The 24859-nt window shown below is 37.9% G+C and overlaps 1 protein-coding gene across 1 annotated transcript; it reads right to left on the minus strand.

Annotated features, from left to right (window-relative positions):
* Positions 1-790: 790 nt before the first annotated feature.
* LOC306872201 (protein FAM193A-like) lies at positions 791-23974 on the minus strand. Its single transcript, XM_079420681.1, has 23 exons — positions 23657-23974; positions 21002-21070; positions 20468-20707; positions 14710-14879; positions 14399-14566; positions 13401-13632; positions 13059-13183; positions 12828-12975; positions 12648-12722; positions 12452-12529; positions 12073-12191; positions 11616-11858; positions 10138-10270; positions 9861-10004; positions 8895-9161; positions 8345-8558; positions 6471-6692; positions 6096-6369; positions 5727-5913; positions 4549-4779; positions 3295-4132; positions 3112-3193; positions 791-3020 (listed from the first exon to the last, which is right to left on the minus strand). The coding sequence occupies exons 1-23, from the start codon at positions 23798-23800 to the stop codon at positions 2927-2929; spliced, it is 4497 nt and encodes a 1498-aa protein (XP_079276807.1). The 5' UTR covers positions 23801-23974; the 3' UTR covers positions 791-2926.
* Positions 23975-24859: the final 885 nt, after the last annotated feature.

The following is a 24859-nucleotide window of genomic DNA, read 5'->3' on the forward strand; positions in this document are numbered from 1 at the left end:
TCGATTATCATCATATTGATATATCATCTTGTGTAGTTCTCATTCAGTCAAAATAACCTAAACTTCATGTTGAAAGTACAAAGTGAATCTGGCCTCAACTAGAAATGCCTTATTAAGAAAGATTTTACACAAATGAGGTAACTCTAGCATTGCATCATGGTTGACTAAAACTGGGCAGACTTACAAAAGCACAACCAGGAGATTCACAAAATATCCCATTGTTCATTCTCCGATTTTCCTGGCAAACACGTGGTCAGTTTTCAATTATATAAATACATAGATTTAATGAAGTAATTTATTATTTTATTTTATAAAATTGCTACACTAAAATGTACAAATGTACACTACTGGTTTTAAAATGCTTTTGTTTTTAAAGAAATTTCTCATGTATCTGATTAAAAGTACAATAAATCAGCAATACTGTAAAATATCACTGCAGTTTAAAATGACCGTTTTCAATATGAACATTCTAAAATATTATTTATTTCTGTGATGGCAAAGCTAGATTTTCAACATCATTAGTCTCACATGGTGCATGGTGCTGATTTGTTGCTCAAGAAATATTTATCATCATCACTGTTTAGCTTGATATTTTTCTGGAAACTTTATGCTTGCCATTTAGAATTACATGACAGTATAAAAACATGCTTAAATATGTTCCATCAATTATTGAAATGAGATTCTCTTCCAGAACAAGACAAGCAGCAGTTCATCTAACCTGTTTTAGTGGTTTCTTTGTTACACGCTCAAAAGGAGGTAGGCGTTCCACCACAGCAAAGTTTTTTTTTTTGGCAGGAAGTGAAGAAAAAAAAAGCCCTACATAAAACAAAGCTTGATGATGATGAATAGTGACAAAAGTTCCCTTTTTGTGGGAGTAAGTTTAGAAATAGTCTGTCAAGTGGTTTCAAAGATTAAAAATATGCCCTCCCTCCTATTTTAAAACAGGATTCCAATACAGTTTTTGAAGAATGAGGTAATCTCACTTTTTGTTGCAATTTGGAATTTTGGAATACTGATATTTTTAAATTTCTCATAAGGATTATGCATATTATGCAATAGGACTATGCAAAATGCATCAGACAATGTTTGGTTTAAATTAACCATATCGTGCCTAAATTCCCAAAATAACAGGAGGAGTCAGGCAGGGCAAGCAGACTTTAAAATTATTGAGAGGGAGACTAAAAAATAAATAAAGGAGGAGGGAAAAAACTCAGGAGGACAGCACTCAAAAAAAAAAAAAAAAGACCTAAAATAGTCTATAAAGAAAAAAAAAAACTATAAAAGAGAATTATTAGTTTGAGGAAATATCCTAAGCACTATTTTTTCCTTCAAAATAATGTGAACCGGAGAAATATGCACAAAAGCAAAAGGAACATTTAGAAAGCCTATTTTGATTTTTATGTTAACTTAAAAACAATTGAACCTAAATATCACCTTTATCTGATTATGCATTCATTTGGGCATGCTTACTTGAAATAAGTAGTGTTAAATGATCAAATCTGTAATACTTTTATTTGAAGGTTTCTACTTTTAACATGCACTCACCTCTCAGCAGCAATAATACTGCATAACCTGCTTCCAATGATGCTCACTGTTTGGATTGGAAAGAATGGTTTCACTGACTTGTACCTGCCGCACCCTGGTAATAAAGTCACAGGAAAGAAAACCAAGCAAAATAAACCTGACTTCACCTCACATTGAGCAATTTTTCCAAAATGTTTGCATAACTATTATTACTGTTATCACTGTTATGATTGCTGAAGTAATAAGATGCAGTCAGTATAAAACTGTAAACACTGAGTGAAAAAGGTTGTGGTGTTTCACACGCATCCGTTCTTACCAGAACGAAGGGGACAGACCCGTTGCAAGGTGCCAAGTCATGCAAATTAGGGGTGTTAGGTTGCTCCTTTCATGTTGATCTGCAGTCGGTGTTGTATTTCCCCTTGACTGGATAAGGTTAGGAATTTCATAAGTGTTATGAGATGGAGCCAAATGAAAAAAAAACAAAAAAACAAACAACAAAAAAAAACAACTGACACAGAAATGTCCTGCCACTCTACTGTATTCCATCTTTCAAAAAGAAAGACAAGATTTTAATATTACTTAACAATATGTTAAAAAGTAGCCAGTCCGGCTTCAGTGTTAATACAATATACACTCTATAACAGATTGATAGTGTGAGTATTGTTCTTTTCGATTCTGAAAGTATTTTGATACAAGCTTGGTACAAGTGGGAAAAGAAAAAAACTAAACAAAAATAAAATGGTAACGAACACAGTTGTTACACTGAACAATTTTAAATGAAAAACCGACATGAACATTGTCAAGTATTAGCCGTTCTCCCAATAAAGGGAGAGATTCGGGGCAATGACGTGAAGCTGACCAGTCCGATTCTCTTGACAACGAGTTGAATGAGGAAGTGCAGTGCTAGGTGCAAAGGTGAGCAAAGCCACAGTTGATCAGAATAAAAAGATCTTTTTTTCATATTCATCTTTTTTCTTGAAGCATGTCTTTTGCAGTGCCTTCATCCTAATATACATAAAGCCAGAGAAAACCCAGAACATGGCACAGACCGAAAGGAAACGGCCCACTCACTGACAAAGAGCACACACGCTTTTTAAAAGAAGAAAGGGAAACCAAAATAATAGGGGCAAACTTATAGAGTAGCATTTTGTGGTTGTTTTTTTGACTTTGCTCTTTTTTTTCTCTCCAGAAGTACTGCAGGAATACAAGCCCGTTTTGGGTTCATTGAGGAACCAACAGCAACAAGGACAAGGCAAGGCAGCATGGATAATGTAGACCGGAGGAGCAGTTGAAGCATAGCAGCACTGGGGTCAGCAGTCAGTCTGTAGAAACATGGGAGAGAGAGAAGAAACCGGAGGAACGCTTATCGATTCCTGCCATTGTCTTTTGAAAGGAAGACCCATTAGTGGGCAGCAAACGTGGCCTTCTTCAAGCTAAAATTGGACCAGTTGATGGACAACCTCTGCCTTGTCTGTCGCGCCGAGTCCAAGCAGAACCTGCAAAAAAAAAAAAGGGTGAAAAATGAATTTGTTGGGGAACAAAAGGTCACGAATGCCCGAGAAAAACATTACCAATACCAAACGGTACCTTTTGAAATATTCCACCTCGCGTTCGGTCTCGTCCATGTCTACGCTGTCCAAATCGATGTTTTTGGGCAGAAACACATCATCTGTTGGACAATAAGAGAGTTCTGACTTGATTTTCCATTCAAAAGTTGACAAATCTTTTTATCCTTTATCTTCAGACAATTTGGCAATTCACAACACTCACCTATTGAGTTACTCATCTTGTCTGCTTTTTTCTTCTTATTCTTCTTGGCTTTGCTTTTGGGCTGAGGGGACTCGTTGTTTGGGACTTTGCAGTTCTGCTGAGGAGGGTCTAAAGCTGAAGATTCAATAACAGGAGAGTTCCTCTCGTCTTTCCCTCCATTCTGTGGCTTTTTCCCATTAGTCCTCTCGTCCCTCTTGATCTCGGTCACTGACTCGTCTGAAGCTTTCAGCTTGGCTTTGGCGTCAGTTTGAGGGCTGGCTGCGTTCCCGGCTTTGGGAGGCTCTGGAGCTTTGGAGGTCTCAGCTGGCCTCTTTGTGGCTTCACCATTGGGTTTGGAGCCATTTGCTTGCTGTTTGGGTTTGACCTTGGTGTGGTAGGACTCTGGGTGGGAGGAGGTGCCATTCTGGAGGGCAGGAGACTCTGAAGGTCTCTCTTTGCAAGTCTTTGGGCTTGGCTGTTGCAATGGGCCGTTCTTCCCACCAGTGGGGGATTCAGGTTCTAGACGAGGCTCCTTAGGACTGAGATGGATGAGATTGTGCAGTAGCTGCGTTTTGCCGTTCTGCATGTTCTTTTCTAAAACGCTCTGTGCTGTCTGCTGAAGAGGCGGAGGGTTGTTGGTTGTTGGAACAAGAGAAGAATTTTCAGACTTGGTTAACTCTTTGATTTTATTGTCTTTCTTTTTTTTCTTAGATGCCCGCAATTGCTGCATTTCCTGCAGACGGAGCAGCTCCTGCTTCAGCGCCGCCTCCTCCTCCTGCCGCCTCCTCTGATCCTTCAGAAGTTGCTGTTGTACTTCCAGTTCCCGAGCCTCTGCCTCTAGACGGGCTTTCTCCTCCAGCTGCACCCAAACAGAACCAGAGACAGATAATTCCATGACACCCCAAATAAAGGTTTGATTCCATGACTAGTTTTTCGTATAAAAGGTCAAATTATTCGAAATTTCATGTCAAAAACTGTTTCCAAAGTTTGTCCATATACTAATAAGCACAGTTTTGTAAAAAATAATAATAATAATAATATATATATATATATATATATATATATACATACACACACACACATAAATATACATATATATATTTTTTTTTAAGAAATAAAAAGTTACGCAAAACTACTTAAAGGTTTCCTTTTCTAAGTCTCTTATAATGAAGTAAAAAAGTTTTTTAAAAGACAGTTGTATTGCATTTTAATATAGTTTTATGATGATTAGATTTAGACAAAAGAGCATAATTCCTGATTACAAAATGAGTTTACCTTCTTCTGTTTGTGACGGGCACGTTTGGCTGCTTTGGAGCTATTGGCTGGTTTGTTGTCTGCACTGTTGATGAACTGTAACAGGTCCTCTACTTTGCGATGGTCCTCCACCCCATCCCGCTCCAGCAGCAAATCTTCTTTTTTAGGCTGTTCCTCCTTCCGCTTGGTCAGCCTGAGTCGCAACTTCTCCCGCATCTCTGCATAGTTCCTACTGGTGGGTGCAGCAGGGGGCTATGCAGCGCAAACAACATAAGCCTGATTAGCTTATTTATTCAAGACACCTTCAATAAACGGTTAACATTAAGTGCTTCCACAAATATTCCTTTAATGGTTTGATTTACATAAGCAGTGGAGCATGCAAAACTGATATGGTGCAGGAAATAAGCACATGCACTGATCCATCAATGACACTGTGGGAACAGCACACACTGATTGGAAGCTTTGATACCTCAAAGTGCCTGACTATAATTGAAAGTGAGGGAAGAAGTGTCAGCTTGTAGAGATTTTACTATACCGGTAGATATACATTTACATGGATTACATCAATGGGCAAGACTGCTTTGTGTTAATGGTGAAGTGACAGGAAAAAGTATTTTCCATCATTACCAATTCTCACAAATACCAATAAGCCTGTCAATAATGTTATGGATGATAACCAATAAATGACAAATCAATATTCTTTAATATAAATAAATACTAGTTAATAAAACTTAAAATTAAAAACCAAATTGCATAGTTTTAAATTAAATTAAATAACTTGAAGTGAGTGTTAAATGATTGCAAATCTAAATTTCATTTGACATATGCAATTTCAACAAATATTGAAAGATCCCCAAAAAAGAAAAAAAGAAAAATCTAAAATCAGCTGCCAATCAAAATTGCAATAACTTATGTCAGACAATATAATCAACTGAGGTTTACCTTTTATTTAATTTCAAATATATTATTATGCTTAAAGTATGTGATTTAAAAAAAAATAAACATAACCTCTTAATAATTTAATATACATTTTGGTATCCATCAATTACATCATATCATAACAATTTTGTATCTATCATATTGTGTTAAATTCCTTTAATGCGAGTCATAATATATTATATTTACTAATTTATACCAATATATAAATCTTAGTTTATCTTAGTAAGTTCGGTGAAAGCCAAGTGAGAGTGTTTCCATACCCCTCCGTGACCGAAGAATTCACAGTAGCAGCAGTCACAGTACTTTCCTTCTTTCTGATTGGTGGAGGTGGAGGTGGAGGAGCTGTGCTCCGAGCTGCTGTCCTCATCTTGGCTCTCCTCTCCTTCATATGGCTGGTGCTCATAGCCGCCGTTCCCTTCACAGCGATGACCCTCACAGTCTGGATCACTGACAAAAACATCCTGACTTTGAGTATATGAACTCGATTCCACAACATATACTGGTGATTGTATTACAAACTTTAAGCTTGACATGGTATTGAATATTGCAGCTTGTCTTTGTGTTTCAGATGCTGGCACAGCAGGAATATGACAAAGAAAATGTATAAATGATATAGATGAGGGACTGACCTGCACACGCTATTTGGACCACTGACTAAACCATCTGCTTGCTGCTCACCAGATGACAGGCACAGACCCTGATGGACATCCATGAAGCCTGGAGTCTGAGTTATAGTCTTTGGGAAGGACTGGGTGCCTATACTGGGTAGGTGTGTGTTGGGGGAAGATGGATGTGAGGTTCCGTTGAGAGGGGGGAGAGATGTGAGACTAGTGGGACTATTCCTAGGAGCAACGGGAGTGGGATGTCTATGGTCCTCTTTACCTAAATTATGGAAAACTTCATCTAAAAACAAAGAAAAAAAGGAGGAAAATGAGCATAGGAAAGAGAAAATTCAATCTAAACACTCAAAATGGGTCATTTAGAAATGTGGAAGAGATTATTACTTGACTGGACAGTGGTGGCGATACTGGAGACAGAGGAGGTGGCAGAGGAAGTGGCCATCACCACTTCACTTGCCTCCATGAAGGCATCTTGGTAGTTGAAGAGACACTTTTTCTTGGCGCCGTTCTTCTCTTTGCCATCCGGGGCAGGGTGGGGATTAACATTGGGGTCCAAACTGGAGGAGAGAAGGGACACGTCGGGAAGGGGAGGGCCCAGCATGTCACCTTTGATAAGGAGAAGAGTTTCAGGGTCAGAGAGATACTGAAAACAATAAAAGCCACAGGACACATTCTTTTTGGTCCTTTAGTGACTATTTAAGAGTGTATAGAGCCAAACTGAACAAGTAGTTGTTTCTGCAGTGACATCATCTACTTTTGGACAGAGACAGCTCGTCTGAGGTGTGGTGCTAGAAAATTGCGTTTTGACTCATTCACAAATTTTGATCTCTTTCCAACAGTTTCTCACCACCAGCCCTGCGGTCTCGGGGAAACCCATCAATTATGGTCCAGAGAGAGCACGAGCAACAGCTTAATGAGTATAAACATAACATGTCTCTTCTGTGGATGGGATTTTGCTAATGATGGCTAGGTGACTAAACATCTGTGGTTGTTAATATTACTTTGGTCAAAAACAGCTCAGCCGAACAGCTAAACTGTTTGTAGTTTTTAATTTATGGCTTCAATAAGTCAAACTTTTACTATGGTTATCACTATGTCAATTCTTGTTAGTGAATCATGTATCCCATATATATTTAGGTGATAAGACCTCTGAAAAAAAAATATTTTTGAAATTTCAGAGATTCACTCAGGCATTTTAAGGCAGTTGTCACTCCAAAAACTTTTCAGTGTGTACGTGGCCATCCTGATATGAATCTTGAATAAACTGAGAGGATGGACTCTGAATTTGTGACTGCATACAATACAAACAATGTTTTAAACTTATTTCTCAGTTATTTCAGTCAAGTAACTGAAATATCTAATCACATTCTGATCCTGTATGCACATTGTGATTTTCCAGATTATTTGATCTGACACTTAATTTCCTTTAAAGCCACAAGTAACTGGCCATGTCCAAAGGCCTTATTGTAGCACACTGTATGACTAACAGGTGAGTAGGTAGTTCTTTGTGGTTGTCTGGGACACACTAGTGCTTGAGCTACAAATGTGATCTAGTCAAATGCTGTTTTCTAAAACACTCCTAAAAATAAATGTTCCAAACAGTGAATTGTTGAAAGAATGCCATAAAATAACATTTTTTTTGATTCCTCAAAATAACCTTTTAATTAATAGCTCTTAAAACAATAATTTTTCCTAAGTGTAAAGAACATTTAAAAAATTTAAAGATGGATTTTAAAGACGCTTTGTGCAGTGAAAGAGTTCAATGGATGTTAAAGGTTCTTCCATAGATGCTGATTTTTAAAGTTGGCAACCAAAATTCCAGTCGAATGTACTTCCGACTGGATGTACAATTGTTCAGTTGGATGTATAACACAATAATAGAAAATTCTCTATTGTGACATGCATCCAAATGAAATAGCTTCTTGAATGAAAAAAAAAAAATTGTAGGAAGAGACATGATTTTGTCCTTCAGAAATTGATTATATTGTTGTTGTTTGTTAACTGCTGCGATCTCATCTGACTGACATGTGAAGGGAGGGAAGGATTATTGTCTACTCATTAAAGAAGAGATGTTGTTGGAGGGTTATGGGAAGTTAATGATTTTGATTAAGGATTAAAAGGACAATGGAAAAAAACACCTGAATTACTCATACAACTCTCCACATTAAAACTTCAAAATGCATTTTAATCAAAATAGAATTCAGTTGTATCCTTTTTGAAGTGTGCAAAACATCCTTATAATGACTTGGGCAACTAACCAGGTAGGGGCTCCTGGAGCAGCACAGAGGGGTTCCAGTTCTTCATCATGTGCGTGTCCCAGAGGTTCTCTAGTTTGAGCGAGGGACATGGCAAAGAGCCGTTCCAGTCCCCTGCCGTGCTGAAGCAGCTCTGATAGACGTGCTCCGGTAGGGTGGGATTGAACACTTGCTGCTTTCCGCCTGAATGACTGGACGTGGGGGTGGGAGGGAGAGTCTAGAGAAGATGATGTGAAGAGAGTAGGGATCATTATATGAAAAATTCATTTAGAAATGTAATTTTAAAATGATTTACAATAAGGCTACTAAAAATCTATGGTGACATTGTATCACTGCTTGATAAGCAACAGTCAATGATGTGGAATGGGACATGCCCAGTAAGAAGTGAAATTTTGCACTTGTGCCTTTATTAAGATGATTTTTAGGATTTTTGGTACAAGTCACCCCCCTTGTGGCTGGAAAAATAACAGCAAATTCACCCACACAACTTTCAAAGGAAAGGTTGGAATTTCCTTTTTCTCCTGGCATTTTTGTACACGTGAGTGCTTCTAACCTTGCTGTGTGTGAGCGGAGGGGTGGAGTAGAGGGTGGGCAGCAGTGGTCTGGGCAGGTGGGAGAGGTTGTGTAAGGGTAGATGGCCGTGGATGTGGGGGTAGAGGTGGAGGGCGGGGTGGGCTGCCGTCTTCTCTGAGAAGAACTGGTGACCCCCTGCATGCAGCCTGCTGGTAGGCAGACAGGTGGAGTTCAGGCCAGAGGTGCTACCGTCCCCGTTGCCCTGATTGCACACATGACACTCGCACGGATGTTGTACCTGATCCACCTAAAAAGGAAACAAATATTTATTATTTCGCCAGGGGCCATATTTGCTACTCAACTTTAACTTCATATATATGTGTAACAGCAATGCTGTTCTTAAAAAAAAAAAAACACCACTGACACAGAACCTAGGAAAGGTGTGGTATGTGTTGTTGGGTATATGCCATTATTACATTATTATTATTACTATTGTTACTATTATTATTGATATTACTGTTGCCGTCATCACAGAATATCTATCTAGATCTATCTATCCACACACACACACACACACAATATTTTAATATAAATTTTAAATACATTTAAAAGAGTAGAATGTGTTAAACAGTTTGACTCTACTTTTAAATACATTTTAAATTTATATTAAAATATTATCTGGAAATATTATCGGATAGAGAGATTAACACTTAATATTAGCCTTTAGAAAGCAGAATGTAAAAACTGAAAAATGATTACACTGAGCATAATTAATATTTTGAAAGCACAACTTAACTTTGCAACCCTTAAAAATACATTCTATATTTTTTCTCTTTGCAACCCCTTAGTGGTCTTAGATTGTAAAAGCCTGAACCCTTAAGTCATCTATTTGTTTTGTTAAATTGTGCTATTATTGTGATAGTTTATGTATACTGTAGCTGTTGTTCAATTTATATTCTTAAGTTCTTATATATAAGTCCCAGTAACATCTTTTATTCAGCTCTACCTGTGTATGAGGGTATGACGGAGGCGGACAGTCATTTTTCCCTCCACAGAGTGACTCCTTCTGGCCTGGAGGCTCTCCACCACTCTCCCTCTCCTCCTCATCACCTTCAGAGGAACTGCTACTGCTGCTGCTCCCCCGTGAAGACTAGGAAAACGAGAGAGAAGAGCTTATTAGCAACTTACTTTTTAAATTCAAATGTCACATTTTTCCAGTTGACAAATATTTATTGGATACTGTAGGCGGCATCAACACTGTCAGATGATCAGCTGCCACCTACTTTATCTTTAAGGGTCAAGATCTCTTCTCTTCCACTGAGCTGAGTGTGAATGCCATTAATGCTGGCCACCACTGTGGGGTCTTCGTACCCACTCAGAGGGTAGATGGCCGACAATGTAGGCACTTCATCATCGCTGGGGCAGAGAAAGGAAAGTAAAAGAAACCTTATGACTCAGCCGTTGGAGTTGTGATGTAATAAAAACTGATGACACTGTATTATTGAAAAACAGAAACTGAGTGAACTCAGCAGGAAAGTACATTATGAAGTCACGAATACAGTAATGACTATAATAATTGGAACTTGTCTGATCTGACCCTTATCTGATTTTGCAATACTGTCTACAGGAGACCTATTACTAGTACTACACAATACAAAAAAAAAATTCCAAGCCTACATTACAGCACTATCCACGTAAAAACCCTTGACAGATCATAAAATGATTATAAAATGCAGCCATAAAGCAAGCAGACAGAGAACAACAAACTTTAAAACCATCCCTGCAAATGACTGCATTTATATACACTACAGTGCAAAGGTTTAGGGAAACATACATTAAAATTAACATTAAAATATAAAGTTAATTAAAACTCTCAGATTTCATAACATTATTAGGCTATAATCACCATAACACTTTGTGTGTGTGTGTACTTAAAGCCTTTTTTCCTTGAATGTGTTAAGAAAAAAATTCTCACAGAACTGCACACAAAAACAAACACAGTGTGAGCAATGTAGTCTGACTCCCAAAAAATGACTCATCAGCTGGTTCCTTTAATGAAGCATTCAAAAAGACTTCAAATCAAGAGGTACCGGTTTAAATCAGTCCTTCACTGAATGAGCTCACCAAATCTGTCAAAGGAGTTACGGTAACACTTTACAATAAGGTTCACAACATTAAAGTTAACAACAGTAAAGTTAACAACATTAGTAAACAAGAACTAAGAATGAACAATACTTCTCCAACGTTTATTAACCTTAGTTAATGTTCATTTCAGCATTTACTAATGTATTCTTAAACTCAGAACAAACACACTAAAGTTGTGTTTGTTAACATTAGTTAATGCACTGTGAACTGATATGAATAAACAATGAACAACTGTATTTTCATTAACACAGACTAATAAATATTGTCATAAATGCATTGCTCATTGTTTGTTCATGTTAGTTAATACACTAAAGTTAATAAATGACACCTTATTGTAAAGTGTTACTAAAGCAACATTTGACTCACTTACTATACTTCAAGATGGCATTACCGTCAGTGACGTGTACTTAAGGATCATGAAAATTTTCAGTATCATTACTGACTGATCGTTAATATAGCTACGTGTAGTTAAAGATACACATTTGCAGAATCATTTATGCAATAAATGCTATTTTCATAAAAGAAAGACATTTATAGGACCTTCATCTAAAAGGGGTGTTCAAGTAATCAAATTTATTTCAAATTAATGAGAAGGCACAAAACAGTTTTAACTCACAATGTGGTGGTGCCATCCTGTGGCAGGATGAGGCGTGGGTGCTGCTGGATGGTGATGGGGGAGCCTGGGGCCGAGCCGGACCCTGAGCTTCCCGATGACATGCTGGGGGGATGGACCTCTGACAGGTAGTCCCGGGGAGGCTCCGCCTGCAGGGGCAGCTTCAGATGCAGATCCTCTGCCATAGGAGCATCCATGATGCCACAGGTCAGGATGTGAGACAGACTGCAGTCGTCACAGGTGCATCTGCAAGTAAATGCATTAACTCTATGAGTCAACAGGCTACCAATATAGGCAGCCTGGTGTAGGCAAGGATACTCAAAGAACACTAAAAGGCTGGAATTTTTTTCCACTTGTATTTTCAAAAAGTTGCCCCCAAAATGCATCGCTTTAATGGAAAACCCACTAATTAAACGTATTACATATACACAAATTATCACTAAATGAAACTGATAAGCACCTCCGTCTATAGTTGCAGTTGGGACAGTCAGGAATACTCAGTCTGGACGAAAGCATCTGTTTCACTGTGTCTGTAAACTTACTGTCACCACCCAGAGACTTTTTACTGTTCGGTAGGAACTGCAATCACAGTATTAAAACAATAAATGTGGTTTGTAAACACAGCTGCTTTTAGGAAAACAGACACACACACACACACACACACACACACACACACACACACACTCTCTCATGTTAATCAGGAATACAGTAAATACCATATTCAATTTAATATTAATTCCATTAGTTGTAAAGAAAGCACTATACATGCAGGCTTTAATTCAGGGACACTTGCCTCAACTTTTTTTTTTTTTTTTTTTTCTCTCAAAATAAAATATTACCTGCTCTTCAAAAAATCTTTTCTGTTTGAAGATCTCTGCATCATCTTTGAGCATCCGCTGCTTGGTTCTTAAAGACATCTTATTAAAAAAAAAAAGGAGAAACTGATTTAGGTCCGCTCAATAAACTGCTATGTAAAGGGCAAAATCATGTATGAAGATTAATAATGAACAATAAATGACTTGTGCTGCAACTTACATTTCTATTAATTAAAGACTTATGTGGTTCTGTCCTTTGATTTGTGAGATTCTGACCTTCAACCTTGAAAAGCAACTGGAAACAGACAAAACCAGAATCCGATGAGAGACCATGCAAGAAAGCCACCAATGAAATTAGTTCAGTAAGGCTACATTCACATTACCGGGCAACAAAATATACCTGCTCATCAACATAGTCATCGATCTTCTTCTCACACTCCAGCCATTCGAGAGCCACTGCACTCATCTCTTGATCCAGCTGGTGGTATCTCTCCAGCAGTGTACGGTACATATCCTCACTGTATGAATCATGGGATGTTGTGCCCTGCCTATTTATCAAATCAAAATAATGGCATCTATACATGCAGAGGAGAGCTATAAGAAATTTTAACTGATTCAACAAAGACCATACCTAAGCTGGGCCACTAAGGCAGGTATACTGTTGTGCAGGATGGGTTCAGAGAAAACCAAGTTCTCAAAAAGGTGCTTATTGTGGAGCTCCCATGTCACTTGAAACTTCTGCAAATGTTCATTCTCCTGAAGAGGAAGAACAGGGCTAGTAATAGTCCATATTATGGTTAGACTTAAACACATTATTATTATTAATTTCATTATTCATATTCACGCACACAAGTGTTCCAAAGTAGGATCAACCAAGCACTCAGTATTAACGGTACTGCAGAAAGACTGTTATTGTTACATTTTTCAATTTAAGTTTGTATGTATGTAACATGGTTGGGTTGCAAAAACACACCAGGGTGAGCAGGAAGCTGCTAATGGTGCGGGCCGCCTGGCAGAGTGCATTGTACTCCTCTAGCAGCAGTGAGATGAACTGGTGGGCCTGTGGAGGCCCCTGAGACGCTGCACCGGGTGCCTTTGAGCCTGTGGACAGGTGCTTGAGTAGCCGCACTTTCATCTCTAAGACGTACTCCCTTGCCTGCTGTTCCAGACGCTGGTACAACTGGTAGGGGTCTTTCTCACAAAGCCTGAATAAAAAGAAAGTAAGGTGAGCCTTTGAGGAGAGAAATTAGAAATTCCAAACATTGTCCAGTGGAATTATTAATGTGAAAGTTTATTACACAGGATTAGCAGAACCACAAGAACGCAGTGCTTATTGTCATTTTCAGTAAGAGCCTGCAAATACAGCACTTAAACTTAAAAAAAAAAAAAAAAAAAACACAGGAAAACATACAACATAGTCCGTCAAAGTGATGGATAATACTAATTGTAGCAAACCCCATTACTCATATAATATTTGTTATAAATTACTTCTACTACCGTTCAAAAGTTTGGAGTCAGTAAGATTTTTTAAATATTCTGGAAACAAGTCTCTCATTCTCACCAAGGCTGCCCTTATTTGATCAAACATACAGTAAAAACTGTAATATTGTGAAAAATTTTCTAGTTTGTTTTCAAATATAATTTATTTTTGCCAAGGCAATACTGGATTTACAGCACTCAATGCTCCAACCTTCAGTGTTACGTGATCTTTCAGAAATCACTCTAATTTAATAAACATGTCTCCATTATTATTGTTGAAAACAATTGTTGTTCTTATTATTATTATTATTATTGTGGAAACCGTGATACATTTTTTCAGGATTACATTATTAATGTATTTCCTGCAAACTTTGATCAATTTACTGTTTCAAAAAAAGTATTTTTTTTTTTCTAAAAAAAAAAGAAAAAAAGATTTTGAACGGAAGTGTATTTAATTGAATGAAGTCAAATGTGGTCAGAACCAATCAGTACCTGTCAACAAGTTCCTTCATGCTCTCTTTGTCCCGGTCGAGGGGCTGGTCCTGATCATCAGCCAGCGGAGTCCCAGTCTGCCGGTAAATGCACCGGACCAGGTATCTGACCTCAGACCAGTGATTCTGCAGTTGTTGTGACTCCCGCTCTGACTCAGCCGTGATCTCCCTAACCAAATAGACCACAATCAAAGCATTGTAGATGAAGAAATAAACATTTAAGTCCAACATCAGACATGATTATAAGACTCATGCAAGCTGATCCCACAACATACATTAAAAAAAGCTTATTGAGACTGATGCAGCACTCACCTCCGTTCATAACAGGCCTCACAGCTACACACTGTGTCTGCAGTGAGGGGAACGCTGAGATCTGGAGCAGGCAGCGTAGGAGCACCGACTGTCAGTCTCCCTCCGGCCCCCAAGGGCTCCTGGGACAAACCGCCATTACCCACTGGCATGTGCAATAAGAAGTCCTGATTCTGATGAAGAACAAGAAAAGAATTTTGTACCACCAATTCTTTTTTCAGGCTTTTCCCAAAAACTCTCTGACCCACTGCTGCTACTTATTCTACCCTTCAAATTTGGTTTGGATATTATGGTTGAAGCGTGAAAAAACAACAACTTTTTTTGATCAAATGACTTCTCCACCTTGAGTGTTCTCTTAACTAAAATCTACAGCTGCTCCCTACAGGTGTTTTTCAAAATTGCTTTTGGAAGAAAGAGCCCTGTGGTGACAAGAACATTATTAAATTATAAAACCAGTTTAAAGTACGCATCGACCACATAGGACAATTTCTACTTAAAGGGGTCCTATTATGCTCTTTTACAAAGTCTTGATTTTGTTTTGGGGGTGTACTAGAACATGCTCTCATGCTTGGTGGTTTGAAAATCGCATTATTTTTCACATAATTTACATTACAATACCTTTCTCCCAGCCTGACACAAACGGCTTGATTAATTCCGGGTTTGATGAAGGCCCGCCTTCCGAAAAATGAAATGTGTTGTGATTGGTTAGCTGTCCCAGTGCGTTGTGATTGGCGAACAGACGGCATTTCAGTATTGCCCCACCCCTTGCCAAAACAGCAAGTTCATCAATATTGCCATATCAATTCAGACCTCGAGAATATTGAACAAAAGGATCCTGCAGAACCTTTGCACGCACGGATATTGCAAGACATATTAAAGTGGTAATGTTATTGTTGTTGTTTCTAAATCACGTTTTAGATAGGATGTCAACAACAGATTAAAAATAACTGCATTGACTATGTACAGATAAGTGCAACGGTATTATGTTTATTATTCTTTAAGTCTAACATTATAACATGAATTTCACTGAAACTATTATACAGATGAATTTATTTATACCATAGTTCCACAGACTTACACTATTTGTGGCCGCATATATATCTGCAAATTAATTCTCTGCCAGCGGGAGAGAGCGAGGTTTCCCTGGTAAGACTGTACACAAAACAGAGCTCCGCTCACAAATGCTGCTTTATCAGACATTATATGCAAGATGAAATGAAAATGACATCCAAAATTTTCTGAAAATAGTTGGTTTCCATCAGAAATACAGTGATATAAAAACACCCGCACCGGGTTTCAATTTTGAAACGTGCAGTGCTCAACCAAGCGTTCTCCCCACCCCCCAACCATTCAAATTTCCGTAGGCGGGATTTACAATTTGTGATGTCACAAATACAGGAAACAACTTTGTAGTCCAAACAAGCAGTTTGTTGTAGTTGTTGAAAAGGGAAAGAGTTGTTGAAAATTTTCGTTTTTTAAAAACTAAACATCTCCCTCTTTGGAATGGATCGTTTTATGCCCAAACATACACACTACACAGTGACTAAAATTCAAAAAGTGAAAAAGCATAATAGGACCCCTTTAAACTTGAAAAGTTAATGTTATCAGATGGAAACACAAATATGAGACCACACTGAAATGCGATGCACTGAAATATTATGTATTATGTAAAAATGTCAAATTTCTGATTCTAGCAAAAAATACAAATACATTTAAATAAATAAACAAATTAATTAATTAAATGGTTAAAATTGCCCATGTAGGTTTGGATTAGGAACAGAATTGCAGTTCCAAAACTCAAAACAAGTCATATGGAAAGATGCAAGGCAAGCATCAACCAGCACATACTCTACAGGGCTCGCAAAATTTCTAAATCCCTGGTAGCCCTTCGGGGCAGGTACTCTTCAGATTCTGGTAGCCCGAAAAAAATTTTAACAGCCCAAATAAAAAAAAGACCATAAATGTCAATCAAAAACATTTTCAACACACAAATATCAACGAGAATTTGTGAATTATCTGCAGAATTTTTTTTTATCAATTTAAGGCAATTTATGACTGAGCTGCACAAGTAAAATGAACACCGTGTGAGTGGGGTTGGACAATATTCATCAACCGGTCAAAATTTACAGCAGGGCATACAAATTCGGTCCGTTTTTGGCAAGATAGAAACTACACACAAGCTGCCTGAATGTAAATGCAAGTCTCTGTAAATCCACATTCTGACAGCAGGTGACGCTTATAAAAAAGCTGAATATAGCTGTTTCCAGTAACCTCCGTGGACAAAGCAGTATTGCTATTAAGAACACTTACTTTAGGTATTACATGGAGCGAAGATGAAAACAAAACGCCATCGAATCGTTTCTGAAGACAGTCAGAACCTTCAGAGGTACATTCATATAATTAATTAATTGATATGTTCATTTGTATAATTCCTTCAGCACTCTTTAAAACCTCCCAGCTTTTCCGCCCTATTTTCACTCAAAACGAAACTGCTCTGCTGCTGTGCACACGTGCCACTGTTACTGAAAACTCTGCTTTATGCTGGACAGTATTTATTTATCGTGAGTTGTTCAGATTGCGGTAATCGAATACGGTTTTAATGATACTTCAAAAATAAAACAGTAATACTAACCGTGGGGAATTTTATCATGATTTATTGTCAAACTGGTAATCATTACATTCCTAAACTATAGTGAACATATAAACTGTATACTGTAGTATACTTTAGTTTTTACTACAGTACACTGTAGTATATTGTAGTATACCCTGTAGTTGTAGAAAACTTAGTACAGTATTGGGTAAAGTCATTTGTTTGTATTACTATAGTTGTTATATTACCACAGCATCTATAGAATTACCACAACAAATTCATTCAAGAACTTTACTATAGTATGGTTCAAAAACACTATAGCATTTATTTGCTATAAATTACTATAGTAATTTTTCATGTGGGACATTAACTTCTTTCACATTTACAACTCTGTGTTTGCTGCGTAAAAACATGGGTCCATCTAAACATAAGATAGGCTTTTTGGAAATGCAAATTCATTCTCTGCCATGAGGTGGCGCTTTAAGAGCAGCCCTCTGAAATAAAGCGGTCCGCTCCCCCGGTGACTCTCATAAACGCTGCTTCATCAGGCATTTTATAGGCAAGATTAAATGAAAATGTCAACGATACGTTTCTGAGGACAGTCAGTTCCCTTCAGAGATACATTCACATAAAGACATCCGTGCCTTGTTTTGACTTTAAAACGCACAGCGCTCATATTTATTCAATGACATAATTGCCTTTTGAAGTGTAATCCAGCCATATCGCGATTCTTGCCTTTCCACCCCCCACTGTAAGACCTCTTGACATTACAATTAAGACTTTTCTTATACCATTTAACGTATTTAAAACTTTTTAAGGCCTTAAAAACTCCCTGCCCTGTATTTTAAGGTAGCCCATCGGGCAGGGCGGTGATACATTTTGGTAACCCGACTGGAAAACACAATAGCCCCGGGACGTTGGAGCCGAGCTTTCCAAACTGTGGGCTGCAGTCCCTGGTGGGCCACAGAGGTACTGCGGGGGTGCCATAACCAAAGCTGAATCAAATAAAACATATATAAATTGTACTTTCTCATGGTATCTTTACGGGACATCTCAAAACTTATTTTTATTATTATTATTATTGTAACAAGATGAGATACAGTGTTTATTTCTAAATGTTTTCATTTAATTATTTAAAAAAAAGATTTTCAGCCAAAGTCCACAAACATCTGCCTATTCCAAAATGCACAGATGGATGCATATTTTCAATGCCATGTGGGGTGGAGTATGACAATGCACCAACCTCATCAAGTGGATCTGACTGCATAACAAATAAATACATTTCTGTTCAGGTTGGCTGTTCAGCTTCTGTTCACAAGGTAATAATTTCTCTGCTAATCCGATCTCCACCTAAAATTTACATCTATACAGCCAGACATCAAATCCTTCAGGGGTCATTCACACAGAATGTGTTTTTGCAGTCAACTGCACTGCTTTTCCATTGTTTTTCATGTAAAGAAAGATTAAAGGTCATTGCACACTGAGTCTGAAATATTTGCGTGCGTTTTTCCGTATTCCTCATCCTTTCCTATCAAAATGCATCCTATGGATGTGAAAACGCAGAAAATCGAACCTGATCCAAAAAACATTTATGGCGGACGAAAGTTTTGGAGGCAGTGTGCAAACGTGATTGACAACGCGAGGTCGTATTTATTTTTAAACGCATGAAAATTTCGGACTCAATGTGCAATGACCTTAAGAATGAAATCTTTGACTATTGCATTCACATCTTTTGCAGTGTCTCACACATGAATTTTTAGAATAACATGCAAGTAGAATACCATGCAATACCATGCAAAATTATTCACATCACTCTTCAATTTGAATGTACCTGTCGTAAGGTAATTTAAATGTTGTTCAACAAAGGTATGGATTTAAATGCAATCAATTTGTGATCTGAATGTCTATGTAGCTTTTGTTACAGATTTTGATGTAATATAACACAATAATTTGAATTTAGATGCAATTAAGTTGTAAAGAGAATATAGCTAATCATTTTACCTTCACAACAATATGGTTTGAATATTTTTGTGGATGTGTGCATAATGCTGATGGAACCACTGTGAAATGACGTCATTTTGTGCAAAGATAAAAATCGGGGGCCATAAATTTGGCTGAGTTTTTGGGGGGACTTATGCCTCTGAATTTTGGAAAGCTCTGCTCTAAAACATACTTATCAAAATCATGTCAACAGGAAAACAGCACTTCCATAAGCCTGTGAAATCAATGTGTTGTTAAAATGAAACTCTTTCTTTCCAAACCAATGTAATAGAGATAAATGTTGTACTTGTGTATATTTTGTTTATCTTGCCCTGACAGTCAACTTAAGCCCGAGACACACTGCACGATTTTAGCAATCCTATAAGATCATTGCATGTAACTTTGCGACATGGATCTAATAAACTTGGCTACGACATGTGTGTAGACTGTACGATGATGACATCTACTGACATTTCTATAGAAGAATAAAACATCATCAGCATGCGCTAGTGGTAAACAAAAAGAGCATGATAAATCACACTTTAGCAGTTGCAGTTTTATGTGTGCTGAAAAAAAGTGGAAACGGCGAAAGAGGAAGGGATAAGAGCTTGAGGTAAGCAGTTTTATGTTTTAGTCCCATGTCGCGTTGATTTCATGTCGCATTTTTATTGGTTGGTCAGTAAACGTAGATTGTAACAGCAAACACACAGACACAGAACCACCGATTAGGAGCCACAATAACAGAAAATGCCACGATTGTTTCATGATGCCAATCTTTCATCTGGGACAGTCGAAAATCATGCAGTGTGTCTCAGGCTTCAGACTTATACTGACTCCAAATGGCTTCAAATTCATTTCACAAGCTCAAATATGAAGCAAAATGGGGTTTACTAGTGTGATCTCAACATGGCAGCACCCATGAGGCAACCGCATCCATGTAAAATAAAACAGCTTTTATTTGGCTAATAATATGACTGGAGACATTGCAATTTGTTGCTTTATGGATAAACCATTTCAAAGGAAAAATACTGAGAGCACCAACAATTCCTTTAAACATTCAACGCTCCTCTGACTCAGCTGAAAATGAACATGTTAATTACAGGAATCCAGGCTCATTATTTGTCCAATTATGTTTTTTAAGACTACATGCAGAGGAAAAACATGCAAGTGTTGAAGGAAAACCAAACGTACCAACAGAGACTGGTCGAGAGGGGGCTGGCGATCATCCTTCTCCACGGTGCGTTTGCAGTCAGAGCAGACGTACAGAGGTAACTGAAGGGTGCTGGAAGATTTGGGCGACTGGACTATGCCATTCTGACTGGATCCTCCCATGTCCTGGGAGATGCTGTCCTTGCGCTCACTGCGACACAGCAGGCAACGGTCACCTGTGGTGTAGGGGGCCCTCTGGTTCACCCCGAAAGTGAACGGGGTCTGAGTAAAAGACAGCGAAACAAATAAACTGTGAGAAAGCTGCTTTCACTTCAGCTAGAAACATAAAATGCCCATACCGATATTCTCAAATTGCACTAATGGCCATCCGCTACAAGAGATCAATGGAACAACACTCTAGAAGACACATAGTGCTTGAATACACTTCAAAAACGTAACCTTAAACTTAAGGCGGAGCAGACTTTCAGGAAATCACAGCTGTGCTACCACACAGAGGAAATGCAAATACGGCAGAGCACTGTAGAAGTGTTGCAAAGTGAGAGATTTTCCTGTTACCTGAAGGACTCCTGAGAAGTCGGCGTTTACTGGCCCTTCTGAAAACTGTGGAGCACCATTGACTGGAACCTTAAGAGAAAGATGGCCATATATCAACTCTCCAAAGTCTCAAGGTTATAAACTTATTACAATAATGTAATTACATACACACTGTTGTTAACGACTTTAGCACAAAGCTAAAAGAGTTCCACCTAAATGCACTACTCACAAGGAAAAAACCTTTTGCAACACCATCCAGAAGAGTTAAATCAGTTCACTGGATAAAGGCTGACCCTGAATGAACTCCTGATAGTAGAAGAACACCTATTTTTAATATAATAATTCTGTGAAGACGACATATGAAGAGAGTATTCCTTCAAAACGTACTTCATCTTTCCTGTTAGCAGAGCTTTTCAACTGATGGGTCACAACCCAAAATGGATCTCTAATGACAGATAAGTTAAATAATCGTGCAAAATCAAAAAATGCTCTCTTTACCTTTTGTTGCTGATGTTAAAGGCAATGTGTCACACTTTATAATATTTTGGCACAAATTCCTCTGTCACTTGGTAGACAAATTACGCAGGTGCCAACATGGACAACCAAAAATACAGACCAGGTCTTTCGTTTTTACTGTTGCACAATAACAAGGAATAACAAGTTTTTTGTTATTTACAGTGTTGAGTTGCTACTTGATCTTCATTCTTAAATCTGGGTCCTGAAGAAAAAAAACTAGGAAACCACAGTCTATTTCCAGCCACAATTACTAATAATTATATAATTTAACACAGCACTCAAGAAAAAGCAGCTATCAAGACAATCCTAAATTTGTTAATAAATCTAAAATAATAATAATAATAATAATTAAATCATTTGTAATTTGCAGCTTAAAGTGACAGCTGTTATATGTGACTGTGAACTATAGAAGAAGAATTCAGATTTTTATTTAGACTGAGTAAAATTGATACAGGTTATTAACACAGGTCTGAATAGCCAGCAGGTTATCAGCTATTTAATTAATCAATGTTTGTGAAAAATCAATATCAAAACGTTGAATTGCATTATAGCTGATGTGTGAATTGCTAAATTGTTAAAATGCTTCTCTCTATCTCAGGTTAATATGCGGAGTCATTTAAGCCAATTGTTGTTAGATTATTCAAACACTGCTAGGTTGTCCTGAGCGGACCAACAGATACACTGATTTAACCAATAGCTATGTATCCAACCAATGGCAGAGGACAAAAGTGTTTGGGAAATGATAACAAAAATAACACATTTCAGCTTTAATCATAATTGATAGTTTTATCAAGAAAAGGTGAATGTGATTTCTTGAGCACCTGCTTAGTTAAACACAAAAATGTCACAATTCCACGCTCTGTACAGCAGATTACACACAGCTTCTCCTGAGTTAACGGGAGTTCAATTTGGCTGTCAATTCGCAACAACCTTGCATCAAAATGTTCTTATATATTCAGTCTTATTCGAGAAAAGAGCATTAACACATATAAGACTTTAACATGAACATGTCTAACTGTCTATGATTTCTGACTAATGTAATCTTCACAACATTTTGCCCTCAAGTCGCTAAAATCGCATTAACCAAACAAAACCCATGCAAACAGAGACGTAATTCAGTCCAGTGGTGAAATGCTCTCTTTTGCTTACTTATGTCAACACAGACTGATACTCTTGTTAAGCTAAAGATGTGGTTTCCTTGGAAACAGAGGCATACCACCAGAAAGAATAAGACTCTGACAAAGCCCTGAAGACTGGACCCTGTGCTGTGAGTGGCCTATTCATTCCCTGACACTTCTTACAGCTGGACACCATGAATACACAACTGGAACGAGAGGAAAGCAGCTGATAAACTGAGGTAAGAATGCATGTCTATTAATATAGTATACATTAAGAAATAACTGACCCAAATGATATTACATCATACTACATTTATGTCCAAAGCACAAGCTTTGCACGAGACTCAATTCAAAACCACTGACAGACGTATTAAAGGGTTTGTTGACATAACGTTGAACATTTTTATGCACTTCCGGTATGTTCCTACTTGACAAGAGTTCAAAAGGCAAATTATTGCGTCAATTTTATTGAATAACAAAGTAAATAAATGTTTAAATATGAATAGTCGGACATTGTTAAAAAAATGTAAATTAAGAAATGTGTAAAGAGAATAATTTGAACACACTGTGGGCTTTAGTATTAGGTATATCTATCTACGTGGTAACATTAACGGATCGCGGTTGATAAACGCTGGCATTTTCAGCCTAAAGACCGCATTTATTCCTCCATTTATGTTGGAAGGTTAACAAAGTAATATATTTATTGAAATACACATGTAAACATCAGCTAACGCTGACAAGTTAGCTTCACATCACTCAGAGCAACACAAATCACTCAAACCTCCTTATCTACCGCATAAAACAGCTTTGAATACGCTTTACACACGTCTTTACTATTTTCCTGTCATGTTTCTGTGACCAGACCTGTACTGTTTAAGATTAAAGCTCTAGATCAGTGAAGCTCAGCCCAGGCATTTGTAAACGTGAGATCAGCTACAGGAGCTTTTCTAGGCCCGCAGTATCATGGAGTCTGGACTACACTACCCCGCATTCAAGCTCTGATGCCCCATCAACCGCCTCGCATGCCCCAGGGGCCGCTCACCTCTCCGTTGAGGCTAGGGATGGTGCTCGGGTCTCCGTGTGCGCTGCTGCTGGAGGGTGTTGGCGGAGCTCCGGCCTTCCCTGCGCCGCCGCCCCGCTTATTCTTCCTGCGCTTCGCTCCGCGTTTAGCGTCTGTAGGACTCATTTCTCTCCCACGAAATACACAGACAGCGTTCCGTCTACAAACACCGGGGTCTCGGGTGCAATGACAGGCTCTGGCGCTGCGAATACGGGTCAAATTGAACTGTATTTGAGAGATATAATCTAACAGCCTGCCGACTTGTGTAGAAGTGTACACAGTGTAGAAGACTTCAAATTCCAATATGGCCGACTCAACAGGAATTGGCCAATGGCGTTTACGCCATGACGCAAAAGCGTATGATGCGCTTGGGGCTTATGGGAAATTGAGTTTTAGAGGGACTCAACCATATAATTACTTCTTGGTTATAAATTGTGTCTGTGTTGATGGAAGAGCGTTAAAAACAATCCAGTTCTGATTCTTAATTTCTGTATGCGAGCATACATCGATAATGAAGCTCTTGCTTTTTGTTATTCTATTTATTCTGATGTCTTGCTCTATTTAAAGTTCTCTGTCATGCTGCTTTTTGAATCAGTGTTTTTTTTTTTTTTTTTTTTTTTTGGTCAATGTTGTTCTTGCTGGTGCTTTAAAATCGCCGTTGCTCTCCAAGTGCATGTTTTTATTACAGCAGGTAATCGCAGTAATAATTTTAATCATTAGGTGGCGATGATTAGCTATTCTAACTTGTTTAGTAAAATAGCAGGCGAAATATCGAGTTTAGAGATTATTTCTTTTAAATTCCACCCCATCCCGAAAACGAGTCAAATTTGATGAATTCTTCATTGCAGTGCAGCGGGTCTAAAGACCCTAAATGTTATCCATTTTATTTTATGAATGATTCTATTCTTCGATAACAGTGTTAGAAAATATACTAAATATTAATTAAATGTAATATTAATGACTTTTGGCCTTTTCATAATATCCGGACTATATAGCTATAAACGGTATACAGTTTAAGAGCTGCAGGGCCATCACTAAAGTTAACAAGATTGTACAAAAATAAAATAAAAATAAAAAAATAAATTAAATAAACGGGTGGGAAATTGTCAATATGATAATTTAATCACTTTAGATATCTCTTGCAACAAATTCATTCCACCCTATTATGCAATACAATTTCTTGCA

Source organism: Barbus barbus (assembly GCF_936440315.1).
Source record: "Barbus barbus genome assembly, chromosome: 7".
Classification (NCBI taxonomy): domain Eukaryota; kingdom Metazoa; phylum Chordata; class Actinopteri; order Cypriniformes; family Cyprinidae; genus Barbus; species Barbus barbus.